General features: G+C 36.0%; 1 protein-coding gene across 1 annotated transcript in view; it reads right to left on the bottom strand.

The window, feature by feature from the left end:
• The window catches only part of sona (sol narae metalloprotease), a 73471-nt gene extending 46306 nt beyond the window's left edge, over nt 1–27165 (bottom strand). The window contains exons 1-5 of the mRNA XM_089100740.1: nt 26956–27165; nt 19338–19442; nt 13135–13198; nt 8953–9179; nt 1301–1390 (exon numbers count right to left, since the gene is read on the bottom strand). Coding sequence (XP_088956866.1) covers nt 1301–1390; nt 8953–9179; nt 13135–13198; nt 19338–19400 — 444 coding nt within the window. The 5' untranslated portion in view covers nt 19401–19442; nt 26956–27165. The remainder of the gene's footprint in view (nt 1–1300; nt 1391–8952; nt 9180–13134; nt 13199–19337; nt 19443–26955) is intronic.
• Nucleotides 27166–27699: the final 534 nt, after the last annotated feature.

The raw sequence follows: 27699 nt of genomic DNA, 5'->3' as shown, positions 1-27699 counted from the left end.
CCGTTAGCAGTGGTGTCAATGGGGGACAGTCGCCCCCAAGATTTGTGCCCCCATCCCAGTAGGCTGTGAAAAATACCTTTGGAAAAACAACCTTTTTTTCGCTGAAGATGCCGCGTTTTTGGCATTTCATAGAAAAATTAGGAAAACTACAAAATTGCCCTTCCCTTAGTCTCTGACAATCACACATACACACCCTATATATCCGTGAACTGTGCCACTTTTCATTTTTATTTTCTGATCTACAGGGTTTGGTGGGTGTAATCCTCCCTAGCTCAGATCTTACAATAGCAATAGTATGACTTCATTCCAATATTGAACAATGGAAGGAGCAATTTCCAAGTATTTGTTATTTCTTGTGCGGAAGAATTCGAATGTTTTCGAAGAAATGTATCCCAAAAAGTTTTAAAATCGGGATATCCCCTGGTTAAGTTTAGCTGTTAGTTGGCAAAAATTTTCCAAAAGATACCCTGAGACTAAGGTTTATGCTTCACTAAAACAGTTTAATTTTGACATCTAAGCCAGCAAGATTCCAACGCGTTCTCGTGAATGTTTAAACAGTTTTTATATCAGCGATACAAACATTCCAGCACTACCAGTAAAATTGGAAAGACGGAATTAAAAAACAACTTCTTGTTTTAAGCTTATTCTTTGCCAAAGGTAGAAGATGGCTCAGCAATCTTAAATTTATGATAAAAACATAATTTCAATAGAATTATTCGCGGAAAGAGATAACAAAAGGTAAAAAATTAATTAGAAACTATCATTATCGAATTTAATAGACTATACAGCGTGAATATTTGAATATATCACATCAAGTAAAAAAAGAGAAAAAATTAAATTAAGTTTGTGCTTTTGATGCCTACTTAAGGTGGTAGTTAATTCTTGGGATTGCATATTAAGCAGTGTGTTCGAAATTTTTTACACTATTCCCATTTTATTGAGATGGAATTTTTTTTTAAGAAATGGGTAATCCATAATTGGAACACAAATTCTTGAATCAAATAAGGCCGAAAAAGGAATTGAACCTTGGGATATCACCAGAACTAAATTCAACCCATTTTATAATGACAAAAATGGGGTGAAAGAATTACGGAGCTGGGGATAGGCCTTTTCTAAGGGGGTGCGATTGTTGACTTTGCCACCCCCCGCTGCACCATCATACTGTAAATATTACAATTTTTGCCAATAAGTATTACAATTTTAACTTTATTTGCCGCTTCCCGGGCGTGTCACCCGGGCCCTTGCCCCCTTTTGTTCCCCGCCTAGATTCGGCTCTGAATAATCGGGAATATAAACTTACCAATTGAAGTTCATCATCCTCTGGGTCATGATTAACAATGATTGCAGCCTCATTTTCAATATCTTGATAGATATCACCAATGTCGTCCGACTAAAATATATAATGAATAAAAACATATATTAATAGTACTTGGAAACAGAGGATGGTAGAAGGGATTATATTCTACTATAGGTCCTTAGAAATTTCTCAAAAGAGGGAGGATAAAGGGTGAATTCCATCCATAAAATCATACTTTTGTAGTTCTCAATTTAAAAGATGTCAGACAGAAGATAAAAAACTTTCTATTTTACCATGTTGATTCAATTTAATGATAAGAGTAACTTCCATTTGAGAATAATGGCTCAGCATACTCTATCCATTCTCTTCGAACGTTATAAAGCAGAGCCGCACTCAAAAACGCATTAGGAATATTTTCCATGAACTCAGCTAAAAAATTCCCCTTATTACGGGGGGTGGTACTTTTTAATCGGTTTTCAGTGGATGGTTTAAATTAAAGTAACGGATATCTGTATTTCAAGTACTTATCAGACGGTGTACTTCAGGGAAAAATAGGTTCTGTACTGCCTTTGATTATTCATAAACATTTTAACATTTTTATTTAGCATAAATACAGTTGAAGACCAGCTTAATTGCTACTCATATATCATAAGTAGCAATTATTTAAGACCACCAACTGTGGAAAGTCATCAATGCAAGTGCGAACTTGTAAAGGCATCCGACATTTTATAAAGGGTTCAGTGTCTTAAAATAATGGAACCTTCAGAAAATATATATTGGTATCCTTTGGGAGCTTCCGGACCCTGTAAAATTACAGTCAATTATCCTGGCGAAATGTAAGAACTACTAAAGGTTCAATGAATTGAAATCATTAAGAGACCATACTAGGAACATGGAATGTATGAGAACCTAGTACATCAGCTTTGGATGGATGACATAAATGGAAATGTGTACGGTAATTAAATAGATTTTTTTCACTGAAATTCTAGAAAAGGTAAAAAGAATGTTAATGATGTACAGGCCAGCTCTTTTTAATTAAAATCACTTGGCATTAAGAAACTTCTATATTTCAGACGTAACTGTACCCCAGCAGGTGTTTTCATGGAGCTTGAATTTACTTAGCAATGGTAGTTCTAGCCGTGTCTCCTGATTCTATGATAGAAATATCAAGCAGAGATCTGTGCTAAAGTTCATCATAAAATAGCTTATGAAACTGTCTCGACTGGGAAAACATTCTGGAACACATGTTAATCATCGTCAGTGTCTGCAATTTAAGGCTTGTTCGTTAGCTGCTGTTCTTAAACCGTTGGTCAGCTGCCAATTTCTGCTGGCCAGCTATTTAATAAGTATCATTGCATGCCAAGTCGCTCCTTGTCACACTATGATAAGCATGCTTCAGGTCCTGTGTGGCAAACTGCCGCCATGAATGGCACGCCCACCACGAGCTATGCACGATTTTTGATGGTTTTCCCTCTTGCCTAAACTATAAGCGATTCAGCACAATAGCTCTACAAGTTTTGTCAGTCTTAAGGTATAAGGTATGTCAGTCTCTTACAAAATATTGAATTAAGAAGACCCTTACTTCAACTCTCTGTTCCTCTCAGGTGTTGTGCCGGAGAAACATTCAATCATTGACAGGCAAGATAATCGTTAAGAGTTATATTTAATTAGATACACCGATCAATATTACTATTAAGGACTTCATAGTCTTTTTAAAGTAGAGTTTGTAAATCTAATTGCTCCATCAAACATCGAATCATTTCAGTGGTCGTCCAAAGCTTCCTTTTTTGTACAATATAACTGAAGATATGAATTCATCGAACACTTTTTTGCTAGTTCTATTCTAAATATAGTTCTGGATTGAAGCCTACTAAATGACTAGATTTGTTCAGCTAAGTTACATGTTCTTAACTTGTACATAAACTTAACTCTCGGTCACTCCTGATTCACTTTGCCCATATTTCGTTAGGATACCAACAAATTACAAATAGCTGCTCTACCCCGTGTTGGCTGAAATGTTACAGAGTAATTTTGAGGATGATTGGGAAGGGGCGATAAAAAAAAACAAAAAAGCAAAACAAAAATATGGTGAGATTAGATCTACTGAAATAAATTATTCACGCTTAAAATAATATGTTATGTCAATTATTTGACTGCTCAACTTTACTTCATGCATTATAGTCTTATGGTTTCCTAATTTTCTTTCCTTTTCAAGCCTTTCAATGCCTGTGGATAGCTTAAAATATTCTATGTCACTAAGTCACTTATTCGGACCAACTCTCATTAACAGGATAGTCGATTAGAGAATTTCGTCCAAAGCATCCAAAGCTTAAAAACTGTATTATTTTTTGTTGCTAAAAGTTTATGAGATAAATGCATTAATGCGGCATCAAAGAACATCTTCAGTGAATAGAAAAATCTTCAAAAATACTTTCAGGGAGCCTTTAGCTATCATAGGACACCGTTTCAAACACCAGCAGGGGAAAAACCAGGTCCTCATTGATTTCATCGCTGCCTTCGATTATGTCCATTGGAACGCTAGGTTGGTAGCTTTGAGAGAAGACGGTGCCCCTGAAACGATTGCCAGATTGTTAAAGGCAAACTATGATGAGATCAAGGTTCAAGCTAGATTTGATAGTGAGTTTTCGAATCTGATCCTAATTTAAGAGGGTATATATCAACGCTGCACCCTCTCCTCGACTTTATTCAACTTTGCCTTCGATTGGACTCTTATGACTTTCGACAAGTATAAACATGTAGTATTTAGCCCGTTCTTCTCCAATACAGATCTAGAATGCGCTGATAAAGTCGATGCACTTTTTTAATCTGTTGCTGATGGATATGATCAATGAAGTGGGAAACTGAGCCCCTTCGACTAGTCTCCAAATAAGTCTACCGACGACGAAAACGATGCGGATGGATGGGATGGATGACACCTCTGTGGCCCTAAATGGTAGTCGAGCCATTCAGTCATTCAGAAATTTTGGCTCAATGATAAACGTAACTTACGGATCCTCGAAGGAGATCTGTTATCGCATATGATCTGTATAGAAGGTGTTTCTACACCTGAAGGACTCTTATTAGAAGTACAGCAAAACCTCTGCTTCTATAAAGCTCAGTGTTTACGAGGCCTTGATACTCTGTTTACTTTCCCTACGGGTATGAAAACTGGTCACTGAAAGCAGTGAAAGCGTCGGATGTGGGCATATTCCATCGTGTGGATATACATATTAGACATTCGCCATTCAGACAGGGTTTTGAATAAAGAAGAAAGAAGAAGACGTGGCGATTACCCACTAATATCTGAGGTTGTCAAGGTAAGGAGTCTGATGTGGATTGGCCAAACCGTGCGGAGATCAGAAGACCATATAAACAAAAATTGCCTCAAATGCCTACCACCACCAGGATGGAAGAAGGAACCTAGAGGACAGAAAAAGACGTGGCTCCCGATAGTCACATATCAGCTTGAGTCAATCAGGGCTACCGAAAATTTGTCGACGCTTGGATCGTCACTGGCTTGACATCATGGAGCCTACCACCCTCGAACAAAATGTCTGGAAAGACGTGTTTAGTCGTCTACTGGACAGCATGATGAGAGCCCGGATGCGGCTTGATCGTGGAACTTGCCCAAAAATAGTATCTAAAGCAACCGAATTGCCTTAGATGAGGTCAGTACTGGTAGTGACTTAATCCATTCGTTTTTGACATATAATTTGTCATACGTATGGCATGCAATTCGTCGATGTATTCTACGATGACGTTGAAACAGTGGGCCGAATAGGAATCCAAGGTAATATTCGGGTCTGATGTCTGATGGCAAAAATGTTGAAATAAATATCATATTTATTTATATTCACAACAATATTCCACATCGAGATTCGAGATTTAGCAAGAATTAGCTCGACTTGGAAAGTGAATCAAATCTTCTAGTAGGAAGCGTTTCTGGTTATTGATTTCTGGCCCCAAATTCAAATTATTGTCCTCGTGAATTAAAAAAAAAAACTATGAATTTTAGTGCTCTTTTTATTTTGTAAATCAATAATTTCATGAAATGGATAATGTTTTTGAAGGTCATGCAAAACCATGATTCAGACCCAATTCATAATGTCAGTCTATAGAGATGAGTTGACTAGGACGGCGGAAGCTCGGTCAAATTCCAAGTAATTTTTTTTTTTTTAATCGATATTTGCAGTATTCGTTTTAAGACATTTTTCAAGACCAGCATATTTTACCGTTAAGACAAGCCTTGTCGCGAATATCTTCCGCGAACAATCGGTCCTGTTTAGCGTCACATCTACTTCAATTATCGCCTAAAGTGCTAATGCAGGTAAGTACGAAAAGGCCCATTTATGGCCACACAAAAAAATGAAGAAAAAAATAAAATGTTAAGTTAAAAAAAAAAAAATGCGCAAATGGCGTAAAATTATACAGTTAAGCACAATGAAATTTCGAATTATACTTATTAGAAGCTTAGATCCATGACACTTTTGATTAAACAGCTATTTCTTGCAAATCATACAATTATAGGCACTCACCTCCTCAAGAAATTAATTTTCTGCACTCCTACGCTCTGTTGTTCTTTATTATTAAACTTATGGGTAGCGTATATTTTCGTTATTATCTATTATTCTTTGTCTATCATTAATCATTTGTTATCATTTTTCTAACAGAAAAATTAGAAGATAAACTAAGCAAATACTAGCTCATTACATTGGTTAAAAGAAAAAAGAAGGGCAGATAACCATTCCGGCTCACTGTGGTTGATATAATCAATGAATCGTCCGTATACACTTGTTCATTGAAAAGGGACCAAAGGAAGGCAAAAAATTACACACAGATTCCATGCCCTTATCTGAGCAACAGGTTGCAACCATGTATAGAAGTATGCATATATGCATAATACAATTGAAAAACACGGCATCTTTTAATAGTTGATGACGGCTGCAATTCAAGTAGCAACATCGCCATATGTACAGCCCATAGAATGACTAAAATTCAAAAAAAAGTCTGTAGACCTTTTCTTATACCCCACTGGGCAAAACATTTCATACGAGTCAAGAGCACAATCTGGAGGAGAGCAAGGGGGTGAATCAACCTTGCAGTCCCCATGAAACTAAATGAAAACTAAAAAAATAGCCCTAGAATTAAATAGAATTATTTCACTCTATATTTATGCAACTGAGCCCCCGCCTCTCTCTTCGTGTTTTTAAAGTCATGCTCGTGCACAAGGGTGCTGAGTGGAGTAAACATCCACTCTTTTGGAATAGAAACTATAGTAGATGAAGTAGAATATTGCTTGGTCCAGTACCTCTTAGAAAACTTTCTTAGAATCTCTCCAAAATTTACAAGAACAGAACATATATTTATAATCTAACGCTTTACGAACTGTACAGGGAATTCAGAGGTTCGACATCAGTGAGACCTGTGACAACTGTGTGATCAAGTTAGATTAATAGTATTAAATGGACTGATGACATGGCTCATGACTTGCCTTATTTACCATGATTGCATTTGACTACTGAATATATATTATAGTAATTTTATGAACGATGAGCCATTTAAAACGCTTCGGAAAAATAATAACGCATCGAAAAGTACACCTTTTTAAATTAGTTCTAGTTGGAGAAGCTGTTTTCTTGAAACCTATGGTTATTATCTTTATTGACAGCGGATACAAGCTTTTTTTGTTACCTTTTCCTCTATCAAGTAATCAGAAACTTGCTAAGTTAAGCCGGCAATGCTGTAACTTAATACTAGGGAACAAAAACTCCAATTATCACTTCAGGTTTTAATTCGATAGAACGATCTAATTTACTGCCCTTTGAAACGCCAATTTTTTGGCATACCTGTACAAAGTGTGGGATAAAGGTGGGAGTGCAACACTCCTCTCCCCCTGGAGATTGATCCCAATGATTTCCCAGGAAAAATTGAAGAATTGGGGGTTAAACTCCACCTGTCGCAAACGGGATCTCTCCCTTCAAAAAAGGTCTGACATCCATCCCTAGCAGTCGGATCCGTGTATAGCTATTTTCTTTGAGAAAAAAAGTAATTTATTATTTGATTATGTTTCTTCAGAATAAAATTAACCCCCAAAATCCCAAGGACTATTTATTTGTGGCTCCGAATGACATTTTATTTCGGAATCAAAATCAGTTTTTTTTTTCTCTTTTTTTTTTGTCCAAACCAGCGAGTAGAAATTAATAGGAAAAGATACCATAGTGTACTTCTTCAATGTGATTATTTGTTACCACAGTATTTATAGCAATAAAATGATCTTGACCAAATTCTAAACTGACATAATTATGAAAAATTCGTTTTATCCCAATAAAAATGATGCTGTAAAGCGAAAGCAAGAAAAAGTGTTGGAAATCCAATAAGAAATTTTGTAAAGATTAGATACTGGAATGCTTCATACTCGTTTGAAGATAATAAAGTTGGAAGTAAAATTTCGAAGATCTTGGTGAGGATTGTGCTAACCTTAAACAGGTCCATTTCAGGCCATATAAAAGATATAATCAAGATTTGTTTTCATTGACACAGACATCCCTGTCAGATTCGACCATATTTCGCGTTCGGAAAGTACAATTAAAAGTATTTTTTAGAGCCAACTGTCTGAAACAGAGCAAATAACTGACCTCAAATTTGACAGTAGTCGAGATACGCATAATTACATGATCTATTAAACTAAGAGGAATGCGATGCTTGTCAATGAAAAAACTCTGATTCAATGAATCGTCCAAGTTATTCAACGACGCCATATAGTCTGGCGTTACCAAAAGCCTTTAGGGAAACAGACAAATTGGTAGGATTTTTCCAACTACTGGGATACAGCACCCGGATGTATTTTTAACCTTGAGACAAAACTAATTAAGCTAACAAGTTCAATATGCCGGTAAAATTGAAGTAGGGTGTGGCCGCGTGGGCTGGTTAACTCATGTATACGTGTGAGAGCGGTATCTTTGCCTGAGTTTTTACTCTCAAATATTCTATCTTCAGGTGTCAGTTCAATGCACTCATCTTTTTGATGGTCACTTTACATAAATGAAAGGCTTTGAAGGGAACGGAGTATCAACTGGAATCAGATAGGTATTTATACCATAGAACTTAATATATCTGCTACACCTCTTACAGTCTGAATGCTAATATTTTTTCTTCCTATTATGCTATAGTTGTTCCATTATAGCTACTGATAGTAGAAACTTATTATGGAAATGATTTGCCATTAGAAGGATTTGAATCACGCGGCCTCCCAGATGTCAATCAGGTGTCATGACCATGATGGTAGGTCAAATGGCTTCGAGGTTTAGGGCAAGTGACCAAGTGATGGCAAAGTAGAATAAAAAAGTTAGGTCTTTACCGTACCTAGCGTCAAACTTCTCAGTATCCACATGCTTCGAATTTTTGGGAAACAATGGCAAAAAAAAGTTGACCAGCACTTATGTTGATTTTTCATTGTTCTTGATACAAAATACGCTGTAAGACACCTATAACTGAAGATACCATCTTGCTAATCACAAAGCGACAATGTACCTTTGAATAACATATAAAAGGAGATTAGAAATACGAAATATGGAGGTCATAATAAATATTGGATTATATTTAAACCAAATACTCGTTTTTCCATCTCCAAAACGATATATAAATAAATAGCTAACCTGTGGTACTTCTTGTAAGCTAATGTTGCCAATTCCACCAGAATCAGCAACCCAAAGGCGAACTTGATTTCTTCTTTTTAATAGATTCCCATTTCTTCTAAGTTTCAGTTGATACTTTTTTCCAAAAGCTTCTAAATTTATTTGTCTATGAACCTCATCCTCAGTGTGCTCTTCTAGGGCACTCCTCCTTGCTATTGATCTTATGTGTGCTACTTCGTATTCAGGAACTACAAAGACAAAACTTCATTGCAATAATATATATGCTTAACGATAAAAACAACTTTATTATTATTATACTGTTTCTCGAAATCCTATTAGTGGCTGTGCGTTAATTAAATTATACTAAAAATTTACAGCAAACTTTTCATGATATGTGATCAGTTGTGTTGACCAGTCAGCTTATCTTGATTTTGCAACGGAAGTTCTGTAGACTAAAGCCCTTTCTTCAATATGGCTTTTTTAGGCGAAGTCGGCAGTGCAAAAACAGCTTTTCTTCGTCGAAAAACATACTTTTATGAAAAAGCCATTCCAAATGTGCCCTTTTGAGCCTTAGAAGTACCAATAGAGACTGAGGCTGCCTGAAAAAGTAAAAAAGCACGGGCGACTTTGCCTGAAAAAGCCATAATGAGCACACGGCCTAAGAGCTTAAAATCTTGACCGGCAACCTTCAGTTGCATTATGCTCAGGGTTTTCACTATTTCTAGTGATTTTTTAAATTGCATAAACAAACAAATTACTAAATCACCACATAAATTGCTAGATTATTGAAAAAAATCACTAAATCAACCAAAAAATCTAGCTAGCAGTTGGGACTTAAGCTAGTTTTTTTTACGCACCCTATTTCTGTGCTTGATTAGTGTTAGAATACTCAGTCATATGACGTGGTACGGCTTCTTACCACTGTCCAAGCTGACTGAACGAAAAACGCGGAACTAAAAATTGCAATGGTGTATTCTATATTTTCACATAGTTCACCTTGTTTCTTACTATTTTGGCGAAGTTAGGTACCACCCAAAACACCTCTCCCCTATCCAAGAGAAATCGGTACTGGTGCATTAGATGGTCGCTTCTAAAAAGTCAAGTTTGGTTAATGCTAATGAAATTAAATAAAATAAAATAGGATGAATATATAATAGTTTAGAAACAAATTTAGGCTATATATTTGTGCATTAGGGGGGGGGGGGTAAAGAATAGCATTTATTAAATACGTAACCTAACTTAGGTACCTTTTCTCCCCTCTAAACCCCAAAAAACAACAGTTTAAATATCGTAAACGCAATGAAAACTACTCTGTATTCCATTTCTTAATAGCGGTCTCTTTGAAAATAACCGGTCTCTGGCGGGTTTCGTCTGTCATTGCATGACTGGTTTCCTTGCATAGTATATAAAAGTGACCATCTAATGCACTTTACCCAGAAATCCTCCGTGAATGCCTTTGCAAGTATACACGAAGCCAAAGGCGGTCAAATTTCTAATTAGCTATCAGTTTAACTTAGCAGCACTTCAGAAAAAAGGTATTTGACCTGCATAAGCCTGACAAGTAGTCTATTACCATGAACACCCCCCCCCCCCAAAAAAAAGAAGAAAAATCAAATTATAATTTTTAGATACAGTACACAAGAAATTATTTAATTCCCTAAAGACCAGCTCATTGTATGACCTATTTAAATCGGTAATCAAAATTAAAGTCATAAATACTATAAATCTATATAGCCCAAGGAAGATGGGTCATTGGCTCGGTCAAGCTTTAAAAGGCCTAACAAATATTTAATATTGTAGCCTACTCACAAAGACTGTAAACAATCTGAATCATTATATAGTTATGCAAGTGCAGTGAACCTTTTGCTATTACTTAAATATATTGGATAATTATATGAGCCCGGAGTGTTCCGCAGCTTTTGTGGTCTCTCAGATTGACTCAGTTGGTAACATGCGAAAGGTGTAGCTAACCACTAGAATATTGAATCTGCACACACGTTGGCAATCTTTCTTCCTGTTTACTTAACCGGACAAGAAAAAAATCCTCTGCTTACAATCGAGTCTTAAATTGAAGTTTGCAATGTCCCGGTCTTAGCTTGACTTGCAGGTTCGTTTATACGACAAGTCGAGGGAACCGCACCAACAGTGCTTTCCAGAGGTGCCTTATTTGGAGTATACATTGCTTTTTTCTTATTGTTTGGAACTGAGCACAGATAGATCTGGTACCCAGGACAATGTTGATTTTCGCACTCCCTCTACTCTTAAAAACGTAAACAGCCTTGTCATTCTTGAAATATACGGTATATAAATAGTCTAAATGGGGCTCCAATAGATGCTGTGCCTGGGGAAAAGTGCAACCTCTCCCTCCTAGCTATACTCCACCGGTATAAGGCTCTGATAATCTAGTTTAGTGGTGTAGTACAAAAAAATTCTTGAATGATAGAGGGGTCTCCTAAACATTATGAAGGTTATTTTTGGAATTCTAAGCTTCTAAATTCCAAGAATTTAAACAAAAATTTCTGGGAGAATAGAATCAGCATTTTTGAAAGTCTCAATTCAATTTTGAGACATGTAGTCACAGCAGTATCGATGCAACCGCATAAGTTATGGAGCCTTTCTTCACAAGCAGCCCTTGAATTTTACAAATAGTAATATTATTCTCCAAATCTCATTGACAGCTGAAATTATACGTAAAACGGAAGTTCTCAAGAGCTTACACGCTCCAGCAATTTTTCACCACAAAAATTAAGAGGCGAAAAATGAAACCTTATTTTTCAATTATGCTTTACCACGCTTAACTTCGTTTATCTCTCGACGAAGTCATTTCTACAAAGAATAAGAAAAACAATTCCCATGCTCAGGAAGATATATTGGGTGCCCTGTCCTTCCTTAAAGTTCGACAAAGATTTCAATTTTATAGTTTTGTAGATAGATAAACTCTTTAAAAAGACACGACATCGTGGATATTCCTGCACAAAAATGTTTTTTTGGTTCTTGTCGGTTATTGAAAACACATTCAGAAATTACGCTTAGGTTACATCTCAGAAAACCGGTTTCATAGCTACAAAAACAAGTGATGGATGACTTAGATAGAAGGCATTGTTACACATTATGGGTGGCGATGGGGGTTAGGTTTGCGTTTGGTTGGGTAAGGTTTCCATAATTTTGTTTCTAAAGTACTATTTTATCATCATGTTTTGTTATTTTTCGTTAGGATTAACCTAACTTCACTTTTTGGGTGTGTTTCCACACCAAGTTTTTTTTTTAAATAGATGGTAGTTACTCATATATCTAACTATATTTAAAGGATACCCAATCAGTTTCTACTGTCGACCTTTTGACTTTTGGTTTGTACAAACCAAGAATTTTCGCAGACTACTGCAGAAAAACCTGTCCCCTTACCTAGGAATTAATCCTACTGGTTCTAATAAAACTAGTAGTTTTTTACGGCGAACAAGGTCTTAAAGTGAATCTCCATAGTAGAGTTTGAACAAAAGTGGATTGGAAAAATGCAAGACCGAAATTGCCACTTTAGTTTGGTTGTTTGGCATGAAAGATGAATCGGAAACGATGCTTTTCCCATAATACCTTTGAAAATGCACGGTGTTACCGTTCCAAAAAATTCGTAAGCACTCATTTGCAGACAATACTGAACGAAGATTGGCTTTTGGGCATGGTCTCGTGCAGTCCAAAGCATGCAAAAATGCAGGAACCTTGTTCAATGAATTTGTGATGCATTTTGGTTTCGGATAGCGGTTCTCTTTAACAAAGGTTGGAGTTTTCAACTCCTATCACATCAGAATAGCAATATAGATACGTCCTTCTTGAAAAATACAGAGTTAAAAAGCGATCAGAGGCAAGCTAACACTATGATGAAGAAACTATAAATGAAGAGGAATATTGAACGGAGTATTCCTCGGATTTCGGATTCAGTTGAAGCACACATCGAACACACATGATAATGCACAATTTTTAAACTTATATGCGTCTTAGTATTGTGTCAATAACTTGTAAAACAGAGAATCCATATTTTGTAATGCATATTACATAACTCATAAACCTTAAATATTGACACTGCTATTGTTTAAATATGCTTTACGAAGAGTCTTCCAGACATATGAACACAGAGCAGATGTAGGCTATGTTTTCTGAGAAATAAGGAAATGAATAAAATAAACAAAAGGTTAATTCCCTGGCCCTTACCTTCTGTATGTGATTCTATATGAAATAGACTCCGAATTTCATCTGAAGACATTTCTTCGTGAATCTAAAACAGAATAAATTACTTAGAAGTATGCAGAAGCAGGGAAGTGTACACGAGTTTCAACATAATCTATATTGGTTTACGGTTTGGCCTTAATGAATTTTCTCTTAACCATTGCTTGTTGATAAAGATATTTGAATGAAGCCTGCGATAATATATTTTCTTACTAGATGAACATGTGATCAAAAATACAAAATGAGATAGGGGAACACCAAATTTATCATTTTCCCTTTGTTTATTTACAAAATCTTAAAAATGGATAAACTAAATCAATGATTTAGCCTTTTTAGCTTTAGACATTTCTTCTGGACCTAACACAGCGCTATAGACTGTCCAAGGAATGCAGACATGGAGACCCGTAAAACGGGTATTTGCTATCTAAATTGATCGCAAAGCGTGGTTTCTCATTGAATTTACAATATTTAAACTTTTTTTTGGGGGGGGGGGGGTTTAGAAGGGGGGAAAGCACGCACGTACGCAGGAATTTGTTTCGGGGGGGGGCCAAATCCTTCAAACCCCTTATTCTGTGAGAAAAATCAGAAAATTATGGGAAAATGAAAAAAAAAATCGTGATATTTCGGGGGGGGGGCCGGGTCCGGAGCCCCCCCCCCTGCGTACGTCCCTGAGGGAAAGGTACCTAGGTTAGATTACGTATTTAATATATGCTATGCTTTACCAACCCCCCTAGTGTGCAAATATAGCCCAATTTTGTTTCTAAACTATTATATATTCATCCTATTTTATTTTATTTCATTAGCATTAACCAAACTTGACTTCTTTCGTGTGTTAGGTATAATGCCCCAGAACCAGATTTTGATTATTATTTCAAAACTTATTGGTAATCTTGCAGTGGAAGTCATGTGCCAAAGGAAGGGCTCAGCATTAAGGTGAACCAAATTCGCTTTTAATCACGTAGCGCTGAATCTACAAACTTCAAATACAACACATAAGAAAAGTATAATGACAATAATAACTTCTACAGTAGGTGGGCTGCATTCGAGATTATTTTTGGGAAGGATATTGGCAAGCAGTCTAAAGAAAACTCGAAAAAAAGGTGAATGATACAAGAAACTATAAGACAGAATTGAAGACGTCATTAAATTTCAGGGGGCATGGGCCAAAGACCCTTCCTGTATACATGTCTCATCTGCTGTATCCTACGATAGGAAAAGTTTTTGTTTCGTGACTGAATAATTTCTGAGAGACTTAGTTATTAAACCACAATAGGATTGAGTGATTTAGCTCTTGCAGCTCAGTACCTCCAAACTAATTTTAAGGGCTTGGTTGACTCTGATAGTAAGCCTTCAAATAGACTAGATTTTGGCAGAGAGAAGGCAAACTGAGAAGGGCAATAAAACAACACCCAGAAATTGTAGCATAATTTTTAGATACTAACTACTTACTACCAGACCGCCAGCTGATCAATTTATTGACATTTAGAATTGCAGCTTCCGGGCAAGGCAATCATTTCATTTTGATGGATTACTTACTGTTCCTTGTCGGTACCTTTCTTGCCGGCTTGGAAAATTTATGCCCGATGACGTAAATATTTTGATCCATTTGAAGCTTACATTTCGAGTTATTTTTTAGTTCAGGTGTTTAGATCATAGCAGCCAATGTCAAATAGGCCCTAAAAATGAGCCCCTCTATTTAAAAGGAAATCTCTTGTTTCAGAGATTGGCAACGCAAATAGAAAGGGTACCTAAGCTTCTTATAGTGTAAATCATTAAAAGGACTATTTTGTCGAAGGTTGGAACTAGGGAGGACAGTTCAAGAAAATGTGGGTGGGGGTAATTTTTTTTAATCTGGGGAGGATTTTGTTATTTTTTCATTTTGTTTTTAATGAAAATACCACACGTTATTATTCTTCAATGAAAATACAAAGAAAAGTGTTTTAAAATCAGGGAAAGGGCCAAAAATCTAGAGAAAGAGGGGGGCAATCCTCCCTTCCCCTTGAATAGGCTACTACAGGTTCTGCGTCCATAGTAGAGCAACGAAACGAAAGCATAAATGGAGTTGGCCGAAGAAGTAGTTGTCCACCCCCATCCTCCTGCCAAGGTAAATGAATAAAAAAATGAGATTTATAAAATAGGCAAATATTCTTAGAAAAACGTAAAAAGACGTTTTCGCGAAGCTCGCCTCCCTAGGAAATACCTGGGTCTTGTCCATCCAAGGCAAGATCCTAGCGATACATGAAGTATAAGCGGAACTAGTAATATACTTTTAGAAACGAGTGTAAAACATAATATAAATATATCATGCAAATGATTCAGGATCCCAAGATATATTGTCATTTTTTTTAAATATATATATAGAAGACTTTTGATTAATTGAAAAAAAAACTCACTCCATAAACTTCATTTGTAAAAGAATTAAATTTTAATTCTTAATGCTTATGAAATGTTTAACGAATTTTGTGATGAAATTATTTTCTTGGAACTATTGCAACAAATTGTGTCCAGAAATACAGAGCAATTCATTCCCCATGCTGAGCCCCGAAAAGGTAATTTGGATAGCAATATTTAATACTAAAGAACGAAACTTCTATGGCAGAATATGCGGTTATTAAAAAAACGCAGACACAGGTTCCGTGATTATAAAGTCTTTTTAATAAGACCACCAGACAAGGGCTTTTACGTTCTGCTCGGTAATTCCTTTATCACGTTTTTCGCAAATAACCGGATATTGAAAAATGTTAGACTGTGACATTTTAAAGGGCACGAAAATCATGACGAGAGGGGTTAAAAAAGTCACAATCATAAAAAAAATGAACAACTTAAAAAATATAAAACTACAAAATATAAAAAATATAAATACGTAAAAAATACAACAACTTTAAAATTACGTCTTATTTTCTAATTTATCTTAAATTTTAACTACGAAGTTACCAAAATCTTGTGATAGGCTATACTCAAGAGAATCCGGTTTCAGCGCCAACAAAAGTAGCTTATCATCCCCATTTACATAACAACTCCCTAGAATACGATTAATCTGGTAAGGCCAAGATTATTTCAGATTCACTGCGAGTTTTTCAAGTGAATAAGCAGCGTTTTCCTTCAAAAGCAAATACACAATTCCTTAAGATGTTTTTTGCTATCCTAGATACCCTCTCCCCTAGATTTGCTAAACATCTGCATCGTCTTTTCATTGAAATATACCTTTATCTTGGTTCTCTAATTGAAAGGGGAAAAACAACAAAAATGCCCCCTTTAGATTTTGAAAATAAATCCCCCCTACATCTTCATTAATTGATGCCCCTGACAGCCTGGTTAAGACATAAATGTAAAAAATAAAGACATAAGAAAAATAACTAGTACTTCGAAAAAATGATAAAATATAGAATCGCGAAGAAAGGAGGAAAACGAGGACAATTAACAGCCAGTGAAAACAATTGAAAAATTAAGCAAATATTTCGGTCAAGACCTTCACTTGACCGTCCTCAGTGCTGAATAAAACTGATAAAAATATAAAAAACCAAACCTTAAAACAAAACAAAAAACTAAAATTGGACGACCCTTTCTCAGTAACGGTTAATTGTTCCTTTCTTCGCGATTTTATGTTTTATCAGGATTAGTCAGTGTGGTCTCAGAAATTACTTACTTCGAAAAAAAAAATAACTAGTAAGCGATCCAGGGTAATATCCAGGGGGGATTGCCCGGTTTGACCCCCCCCCCCGAAATGTTTGTCTCACTCGGGAAAACGTAACAAAAACGGATATAGACAAATTTTGTAGGCGTTTTTTTAGTTTTTTTTTGTGTAACCCCCCCCCCCCGAAATTGTTTTTGAGTAAACCCCCTCCGAAAAAAATCCTGGCTACGGCCTTGAAGCTATCTCTGCTTGTAATTCTTATTCTTCTTCATCTTTTTTTACCCTTAAGGATAAATCAATACTCAATGGTTTCCCTAGCTAGCCTGTCAAACAATTAATACAGCCCTTACGTTTTATATCCTAGGTTTCTTATTAAGTGTATTTTAAGCATGGGAGAGATAAAAAAAAATGTGTTTTGTGATAGCATTGCTACTGACCATGAATTCCAACCATTACTTAGGTCAAGCTTCACAATCTAAGGGAATTCTTAATATAATTATTCGAAAAAAACTACGTTTTCTAAAGAGTTAAAGAGGCTGAGTCACAAGTTCGAACCTTAAAACATACAGGGATTAGGAGGTGCAGTTGGGGGGCTGCCACCCCCCAACCCCCGCTTCCGTATATGAAAGGTGCTGTACCCTCCTCAACACCTCGCTCTTTAAGCTAAAGTTTGACTTTCTCACAACTCTTTTTTTTAAACAATAAAAACTTTAGCGTAAAGAGCGAGGCGTTGAGGAGGGCACAACCCCTTTCATATACGGAAGCGGGGTTGGGGGGCGGCAGCCCCCCAACTGCACCTCCTAATCCCTGTACGTTTTAAGGTTCGAACTTGTGACAGCCTCTTTAACTCTTTAGAAAACGTAGTTTTTTTCAAATAATTTCTGCACGTTTTTGTACAGTTTATAACTTATTATTGCTTGTCTAATTGTTAGCTGATTTTTTGAGGAGTTAAAGATGGAGGCTGCCGCCTCCCAAACCCCCCGCTTTTGAAGATTCTTGTGTTAAGGCTTTTAATTCCTGAATACTCAAATCAAATGCACAATAAGATTCTTATCAGCCGCCCCAGGCCCCATGTTATCAAAGCAGTGGAGACTTACCTGTAACCTGAAGGCCGACTGTGATATTCTTCTGGAGACGCCTGTTGAGCCGAAGGATTTAATAGATTGGATTTAAAAAAGAAACTTAGTTCCTTTTTTAAACTTTAAATTCAATATATAAAAAAATTTCTCTGACAGAGAATCGAACTCGGATCTTCCGCCTGACAGTCAGGAATAGCGACCACTGTACCACAGAGACATTACATTTATTTTTATTCTGTGCGATATATTTTTGACGCAAGCAAACCCCCACAAAACTTGAGATTTGTTTTTTGGAAAACAGGGAAGGAGTGATCGGATTGGGCAGAAACTTTAAGGATAAGCTTTCAGGCCACAGGAAAGCTTATTCTCTATATTTCAGCCCACTAAGACACCGTTAAAGGGGGGCGATGGTGGTAAAAATTAACATGAGCTCTTATAGGAAAATGAGGTTTTTCGTAAATGTAAATTCTGGGGATAATTTTTTCGGTCTGAAAATATCAAAAGGCCCTAACAGGTCGAATTCCGCTTTGAATGAGTCCTCATTCACTCGGATCCGTTGCCAACTGTGGCCTGTAGGCGTGGCTGATAAAAAAAAGAGAAATGAAGTTTAAGTGTCTATATCTTTTTTTTGGAAAACAGGGAAGGAGTGATCGGATGGAGCTGAAATTTCAAGGATAAGCTCCTGGGCCCGAGAGAGTCATAACCTCTAAATCAGACAAAGTCAACGGGGGGCAGTGTTCGGAGGGTCGAACCTTCCAGCCCACTTTCACCCATGAAGATAAAGTCGGAGGGGGTTGAAATTTTGCACGTTTCTTAGTTTGAGCTTGGGCTACAAAATGCGATCACCGCTGTCTCTCTGCGACCGCTAGGACCGGAAATCGCTTAACATTTTGGTGGGTCGCCTCTTTATAGAGGCACAAGTGTGCCTCCTTGATTGTATAGAAGAAATAAATATACGGCATTCTGTGTTTATACCGTTTGTAACTTCAAATCCCAGCCGTTCTTAGGGGTGGCCTTTTCAAGTCACTCATATGGTTTCAAGTAACTTTAAAATTTGTATTAGTTACTAAAGTGCAACTAATCCTAATCTTTTGTCCTGCTCAATTATCTTTTTATATGGTGCTATTTTATGGGGCTAATTGATTAGACAAACACGAAAATTTTAGTTTCTTTTTTTAACTTTAAGTATATAGAAGAAATTAATATTTTTCATATGATACTAGGGTCGCTATTGACCTTAAATCTCAACCATTCTGTCAGACGAGCTTCGTGTCACCAATAATTTCAAATAATTCAATCATTACAAATTCTGAGCATGGCTGACTTTTAATTCTACTCAATTAGCCTCCTATTTGGTTCCATGTTTGGTAACTTGTCAATTAGGCGACCAGGAAAATTAGAATACCTTAGCATTTTGAATCTATGCCAATGAAATGTGCATATTTTCGCGGGCAAATTAAGTGAACTTTCCTTACCTTCAGAGTTAAACATCCGAAAGAACATTGTAATAAAATGACTAGATTGAAAAGGTGTGCCATTGTGGAGCTTCGATTGGGAATTTCTAATTAAATGCACAAATCCTGCAAAAGGAAAATAAAATCAAGTTCTAACCAATTCTAAATCGTCCCAGAAAAAAGCGACGTAAAGGCCTTGACTTTTAGATGGAAAGGATAAAAAACGCATAAAGATTTTGTCTATATTCATTTTTGTCAGGTTTTTATGAGTCGGATAAACATTTCAGGGAGGGGATCAAAATCCCTACCCTCCCCCTGCCCCTCGATACGGCCTTGACTACAGTTGGTGTTTATATATCCAAGTAGCTTCAAATGGTAATTCTTCAGAAGTGCCACATCTTTAGAAGATGGCTGGGGTGACATTTAGCGGCCAAAAAATCTTTCCAGGCTCAAAGAGAATTTTTTTTTCAAGCATCTTCATTTTTGTAGGAGGGCTCAACGACTAGTTGTGAAGAGGAATCCATTAACGTCTCTTTGTAACGATGGCTTGCATACAATTCAACTTTGATTCAGTAAAAACTGAATACATAGAAAGCACATAGCCGCTCAAGGCCGTATCCAGGGGGGGGGGGGGGGTTTCCCGGGTTTGGCCCCCCCCCCCCGAAATTTTTTACCGAGTCGAAAATTAGTAAAACCTAGATAAAAATCAGTAAAATTAGTCGAAAACTGAGTCAAAAATTAGTAAACCTCCCCTCCCCCGAAAAAAAATCCTGGATCCGCCCTTGTAGCCGCTATATACCCAAAAACCATGAATTTATTTTACTATGAAAGAAAGTAAAGAGATTAGAAAGCCCTTTTATGGGGTTCACGTTGGAACATAAAACCTAGACAAAAAAAAAAAAAAAAAAAAAAAGAAAAATATACACACACTTCATTATCCCAACCAGCTTATAATTTTTGCAAGAAATCGGATGGTGAACACCCATAAAAGGATAAACTGAAAGAACTTGAAAAAGGATAAAAACTAGTGAAGCCACACCTAAAATTGTTTTTAGATTAATAAAGAAAGTGAGGAATTCAGAAGTGTTGATTCTTTGACTTTTTCCAGTGAATTGCTAAGGTCAAAGAACTGACAAGTTTTCGAAAGTAGCGAAATGTCAGTAGAATACAAGAGAAAATCTTCAAGCTTGTACTAATAAAAAAAAGTTTTTTAAACTGAAAGTAAGGAGCGACATTAAAACTTAAAACGAACAGAAATTGTTCCGTATATGGAAGGGGCTTTCCCCTCCTCAACACCTCGCTCTTTACGCTAAAGTTTTTATTTTTTTTAAAAATAAAGTTTTGAGACAGAGTCAAACTTTAGCGTAAAGAGCGAGGCGTTGAGGAGGGGAAAGCCCCTTCCATATACGGAACAATTTCTGTTCGTTTTAAGTTTTAATGTCGCTCCTTACTTTCAGTTTAAAAAACTTGTTTTTTTTATTTAATTTGTGAACATTTTTTAATTAATGCAGGTTTTGATTTTGGCTCACCGTGCATGAATAATTAAAACGAAATTTGCATATTAATTTTACTTTTGTTTGGTTAAATGGCTTTCTCGAAACTTGTTGAATTTTATTTACAAACGTTTTTATAGTAATAAATATACGTACCTTACGAATTAACTTACGTAACAAACTTCTATATTCATATATTTTTAATACGTATATTAAGGGGTTTTCCCCCTAGTCAAGACCTTGCTCTTTAAGCTAAAGTTCAAATTTTGTTCCAATTCTTGAAAAATGACCCCTTAATCACAAAGGCCGTTAATTAGAATAGATAGCTCTTTTGAAGGCACTAAAAAAAACTATAGCGTAAAGAGCGAGGTATTGACTTAGGGGAGAACCCCTCATATACGTAATAATTTCTGTTCATTTTAAGTTCTAATGTTGCTTCTTACTTTCAGTTGAAAAAACTTGTTTTTTTAAATTTAATTTCTGATCGTATTTTAAATAATGCTTGGAAATCCGGCGCCCCCTTCATAGAAATGTCCCTTACCCCAAAGAAACATCCTCCACGGAACGATTCTCCCGAGTAGCCCCCTCTTTCAGCCCCCCTACCAGAAAAAATTCTTCCTGAAAATGTCTGTATGCTTTCCAATAACCAATACAATATGTAAGCAATGGGCAAAGTTCAAAATTCGCAGCCATTCCCCTGGGAACTGTGGGGGGATTAAGTCATCTTAAAAGACATATTTGTAAGATCTTCGACTATGTTGAACGACCTGGCAATGTCAAAATTTTGATCGGGTGACTTTGGGAAAAAAATGAGCGTGGAAGGGGGCCTAGTTGCCCTTCATTTTTTTTGGTCACTTAAACAGGGTACTAGAACTTTTAATTTCTATTCCACCGAGCCCTCCTGCAATATTCTTGGACCACTGTGTCTAAATGATCACCCCTGTAAAAAAAAAAAAAAACAAATAAACACGCATCCGTGATCTTTCTTCTGGCAAAAAATACAAAATTCCACATTTTTGTAGATAGGAGCTTGAAACCTCTACAGTAGGGTTCTCTGATACACTGAATATGATGGTGTGATTTTCATTAAGTTTCTATAACTTTTAGGGGATCTTTTCCCCTTTTCTCAAAAATCAGCCAAATTTTCTCAGGCGCGTAACTTTTGATTGGTAAGACTAAACTTGATGAAATTTATATATTCGAAATAATAATCAAAATCTGATTCTTTTGATTTATCTATTGGTATCAAAATTCCGTTTTTTAGAGTTTCGGTTACCATTGAGCCGGGTCGCTCCTTACTTACAGTTCGTTACCACGAACTGTTTGATTAATCAGATAAGCATATATCTGAAAACAGACAATTGCATGGAAATGGAGCGGGGGGGGGGGGGTGGGGAGGTCGAGAAGGTATCCTGACATGTTTAAAATTTTCCGCTTAACTTCCTAAATGTTTCAAATAACTGTTTTTCTTTCAAACTTGTCCGTTCCCGAAATATTGGACCTAGGCATATAAGCAAAAGAGGGAGGGGGGACTTTTAGGACCTGAACTTCCACATTGTTACTATTTCCTGGTAATTCCTTATTCTTATAATTACCCAATTTCTGCAGTTTTTTTGTAATATTTCCCCTCTTCCCAAAATTTAGCCCTCCTTGAAATAAGTTTCTACGTCCATATGTGGATGGTTATATTCTCCTGCTGGAGTTGATTTTTGTATAAGCATTCCTTTGAAAGACCAAATGAAAGCAAAGGTAAAAGCAGAGTCAATAAAAAATTAGTCAAATTTAAAATCAAGAGGTAAGCTTAATGTTTTAAATTAGAGCCAACCACGGGAGCTTTAATCTTATCCAGGAATATATTCCGATGTGAGAACTATAAGCTCTTAGATAAAAGATTTTTGGGCACTTTTTCAAACAACGGAGGGTACTGTTCTAATATCTGTAAAACACGCGAGAAGTGAAGTTTGGTTAATGCTAATGAAATAAAACAAAATATGATGAAAGTATAATAGTTTATGAACAAAATTGGGCTATATATTTGCACAATAGGGGGGCGGGGGTAAATCATAGCATATATTAAATACGTAACCTAACCTAGGTTTTCCCCCCTAAACCTCAAAAAACTAAAGTTTAAATATAGTTCCCAGAGTGAGAAACCCCTGAATATTTGCTTATACAGCATTATGTAGCGCCAGATATTTGCTTTTGTCGAGTGGATGCCTCCCGTGTTTTACAGATATTAGAACAGTATCCAACGGAGTTGTATAACTAATACAAAAATGGGATAAAATATGATAAAAAGGGGATTTTAAAAGTATCTAGTAGGCTAGAAGTTTAAAAAAAGATACCGACAATTTGTACCTAATATGGCAATTTTCTAAAAAGAAAGTGGATGATATCAGGTTATGGTCTGCTCCTTGGCTCCCAATCTTCACTTTAAATGACCTTTCTAAATTTAGATACCAATGATAAGGTGGATAATCAGTAATATCTTAAAAAAAGCAATACAAAAATATCTTTCGGGTATATGCCAATACATCTAGTAGAAAATCACGAACGGACCAAGAGCCTTTCGCGGCATAGAAGGTTGGCAGCTGTAGCACGAAAGTGCTATTTTAGCACTATTTCATTATGTGTAGCACTGTAGCACATACCTAGGGTTGCCAGCTGTAGCACAAAAGTGCTATTTTAGCACTATTACCGTCTATTTTTTGACTGTAGCACCGAAAATCGCTGTGTAGCACACACATTTGAGCAATTGTAGAACTTAGGGAACTGACCTTGGTGACAACCCTGGTGACCCTTTGGATATTTTGCTTAACTAAAGATCCTTTGTTTGGTATTGGAATAATTACTGTTCGGTGCGAATCATCTGTTTCGCTTGTTCTTTAAGTTTCACCTGTCTTAGGAAACTTGTTAAATGCCAATAAAAAAATCCAACCCAGTATTTTCAGTTGCTAACTCTACAGGATAGACAAGAAGTGAATGAAGTAATTTCTGAATCGAGCCATAAAACCAACCAAACAGGTTTTTAGCGCACACTATTTTAACTGAGGTTCCAACCATAATGACTAACTAGTATACGAAAAGTGAAAAGTTTCTTTCATAGAAAATCAACTAGCATTTCTGAATGAAATCTTTACTGAAGATGCGTTGTATATACTACGTCGCATCTTCTGCAGAGGATAGTAGAAGCAGGACCATATCCCGTATTTTTATTAGAAAAAAGTGGGGAATTTTTCAGGGGGGAAGGTTAACAAAAAATTTAAAAACAAGTCAAAAATATGTTTTATGCATTTTTGTTACGATTTTACGAGTCGTACAAACATTCCGGGGGATTGGGGTTCAAACTCTCTAACCCCTCCCTTAATAAGGCCTAGAGTAGAAGCTGTGAATTTATGAGGGACTCGTAGAGATGTGCAAAATATTGTTCAAATGTAGCCATAAACATTTTGTATCTATTGATGGCTGGACTTGATACTTAACTCATTCAAACTAAATCGATTTGGTGATCACTCTAATTAACAAGATTATAAACTCCTGTTTACCCCCTGAATCTGTGTTCATTTAGCGATTCCTTACAGAGCTATGTACATGAACACCTACAAGGCTGTAGAAAAGAAACAAAACCACCTTAGAAAAGGAAAAATGCACAAAAATGCAAGATACTTTTATATTTAGAAAAATGTATCAATTTTCGGTAAAATAAGCTTTTTTTATTTTTGCCCAACCCCTTTCGACAAATTCGTCAGGGTAGTCATAGCTATATGCTTCTGGTTTCAGATTTATTTTGGTAATATGCTGTGTTATATGCGGGGGAGGATAGTACCAAATTGTAGGTTTTATTAGTCACTAGTCAAAATATTCTACACTAGATGGGGTCAAATCCACCCAACAAATTAACAGCTGGAGGACTTGATAGATTTGAACTTGCAAAAATACCAAGTTATATTTTTGGCCCTTCTTTGACCATCTTTAGCCTATTCGGATAGATACGCATATTGACTTTTCAGGAGTTTCATTGTTATATGGAGATGCTATTTTTATTTTTATGTATGTAAGATTATCAGGTACTTGTGTCTTATAGCCACCACACTCAAGTTCTTCGAGGAGTGAAGTTTGGTTAATGCTAATGAAATAAAAAACAAAATATGATGATAATCTAACATTTTACCAACAAAATTATGAAAACTACAACAAAGAATTATGGAAGGGGGAGAGGCACCCAGACCGCATTATATTAAATACGTAACCTAACAAAAATACCAACTCAATATTTCATTAATACACAACTACATTTCAATTTCCTACGGATCCAAAACTAATATTCTCCGGCATAAAGACCGTGCAAACTGGTTATTGTCTCCTATTTGAGGCACAAAATTTTAGTGTGGCCTCTATAAGTAACAAGTACCGATTATCAACCTTCATGCATATAAAGTACTTATTGTTTTTCAAAACAAGGTAAACAACTGTTTTTAATTTGATTCGTTTGCTCATCAATATTTATTTTCTGACAAAAAAAATTCACGATTGGTTTAGCTGACACGCAAAGAACCGAAATGAGGGATTTATGTTTGCCCATCGTCCCGAATATCTTATTCAATCCCATCTCTATAGGGGACCAAAAATTCACTAAGTCAATCTTATGTGTCGGTTGAAAAAGAGACAATGATATTTCAACCAAAGGGTTTCAAAAAGACAGTTAATGTCACAGTATGATGTTTCTATCAAAAGTAAGAGAGTGCAAAAATGAGGAAAAAGAAACAGGAAAAAGTTGCAGTTGCAAACCTTCCTCCTTCGGAAAAGAAGAAACAGGAGGGAAATATCATCAACTTGAAAGGATAAAAAAAAGGAAAAATAGTAAAAAAAAATTCTAGAATAATTTAATAAAATTCACTATTATCATAGAATTGGTATTGACATCCAAAATTAAAATCTTAATCCCTTCAAGGAGCAAAAAAACTCAACCCTATCGTATCCACATCGTCACTCTCAGGAGATCATCACCTTACGGTAAAACCACAATGACGGGAAATGCAAAATATTTTAAAATTAAAAATATATTTTTCACAAGTTTGTGAAATAAACCGTATTTAGCCCCCTCCCCTCGTAAAAAGAAATTCCTGCTCCTGAATATGAGGCGTATCAAGCTAACCATACCGTTATTTTACTATCGAATAACTTTAACAAGTGAAATTTACTACAATAAATTGGTTTAGTAACTAACTATAGGGTTTATGATGCAACTCAGGGTTTATATTGCTCATTCAGTGCTCCGAAAATTTAAGATTTTTGCTTTTACTGAGAAAAACCAAAGTTAAAGTGCATGGTCACTTCTAAAGGAAACTTGTTAAATAACAAATAGTATCCATTAGATTCCTTATTTTATGATCTTTTCAAATATCATGATTACTTTTCTGACAATGCATCCCGATGGTCCCAGATACAGCCATAGAACATATAAAAAACGAAAAATAAACAATAAACACTAAAACAACGAAAATCTAATTTTATGATATGTTGGCTGTGTCTACTAAATAGATGATCCCGTTTTCTTCCATTGTCATCTACATTTCTAAGTAATTTTTAAATAATATTTAAATTCAACAATTGAATTGCAATCACTTAGGGCAAATGTTTTTTACGAATCAAGAATGCAAGAAACCCTTTAACAAAGAAATTGAGCGTGATATGAAAGAGCATAAAATAAGGAACCTAATGATACTCCTTAAATTTTAGTACCCTATCATTTTTATTACGTATCAGCTTCGTCATTTTTGAGGGAGCTTGTAGCCATTTCTCCACATATTGGAAGTGGATTATGCCAGGTTAAACTTTTAAGGGATTAGTTTCGACTTATATTGCATGCTCAACCCCTTCAAGGGGGTGGGGTGAAGAAATTCAGATTAAGTATAAATCTAGCGTTTTCAGAAGATGGTACCCCCTTCCCCTGGAGGGCCAATTACCCCTACCTTATAAATAATATCTAGATAGACCAATAGTTGCATGAACTTTTGAAAACTCTCCCTTGTCCTTTAGAATACATTCGCCATTTTCGATAATTTTTATACAATACTACCAGTGAATATACTCCTCAAATGGGGTCGCATACATTTTTGCATGAGTGAAATGACAATATTCATTACCTAATTTGATGATTTTTAATTAAAAATATATCCAAAGAAGCAGATGACTATCCGGTTTGGAAGAGTAGTTGAATCTCAGGAACGCAACACTTGTTATAAAGTCTCTGCCATTGTTGTAACAGTCCACTACGAGATTTAGACGCACACTAAGCTGCTTGGGTATCGGTTAGTTCACCTGTAATCAAGTCAAGTTGGCCTCAAGGTGTAGCAAAAGCCGTCATATGAATGAACAATGCCTGCACAACAATATAACTAGCCAGATCTCGGTGTAACATTTTACGTTTACCGCCCACCTTGCTAGCGTAATCTGTAAAAACTCGTCCTAATCAAAGTTCGAAGCAGAAAGACCCTCGTGCTGTAACGGGGCTCTTACGTTTTGCAATATTTTTCCATCCAAAGAAAAATCCAATCAGCATCAAAATATGCTTAGCCTGCTATTACAACAAAGTGGAGTTGAGACAGTTCTACGACGCTTCCATAAGGTTTCGAACAGAATCACGCGGTGTAGCAGATTTGCCGTCGCACGGCATATAATCGATTATTCAAATCTAGTTATCCAATAATCCATATATCAGATAATCCGTTTAACTGATTTAAGCCGTATAATCCGATGATATATAAGGAATAATGTGTACTAAAATTTATATTAGCTTCTATTTTTAGCTGTTCTAAGGTTAAATAGGTATGTCAACTCTAGTGGCACCAATTCACAAAACCTTTGGGGCAAAATATTTTTTTTCGTTT

Source organism: Artemia sp. Qi Xiang Cuo, chromosome 14 (genome assembly GCF_049724085.1).
Source record: "Artemia sp. Qi Xiang Cuo chromosome 14, ASM4972408v1, whole genome shotgun sequence".
Lineage (NCBI taxonomy): Eukaryota > Metazoa > Arthropoda > Branchiopoda > Anostraca > Artemiidae > Artemia > Artemia sp. Qi Xiang Cuo.
The sequence above is the reverse complement of the archived record's forward strand: the minus strand, read 5'-3'. Positions and strand labels throughout refer to the sequence as shown.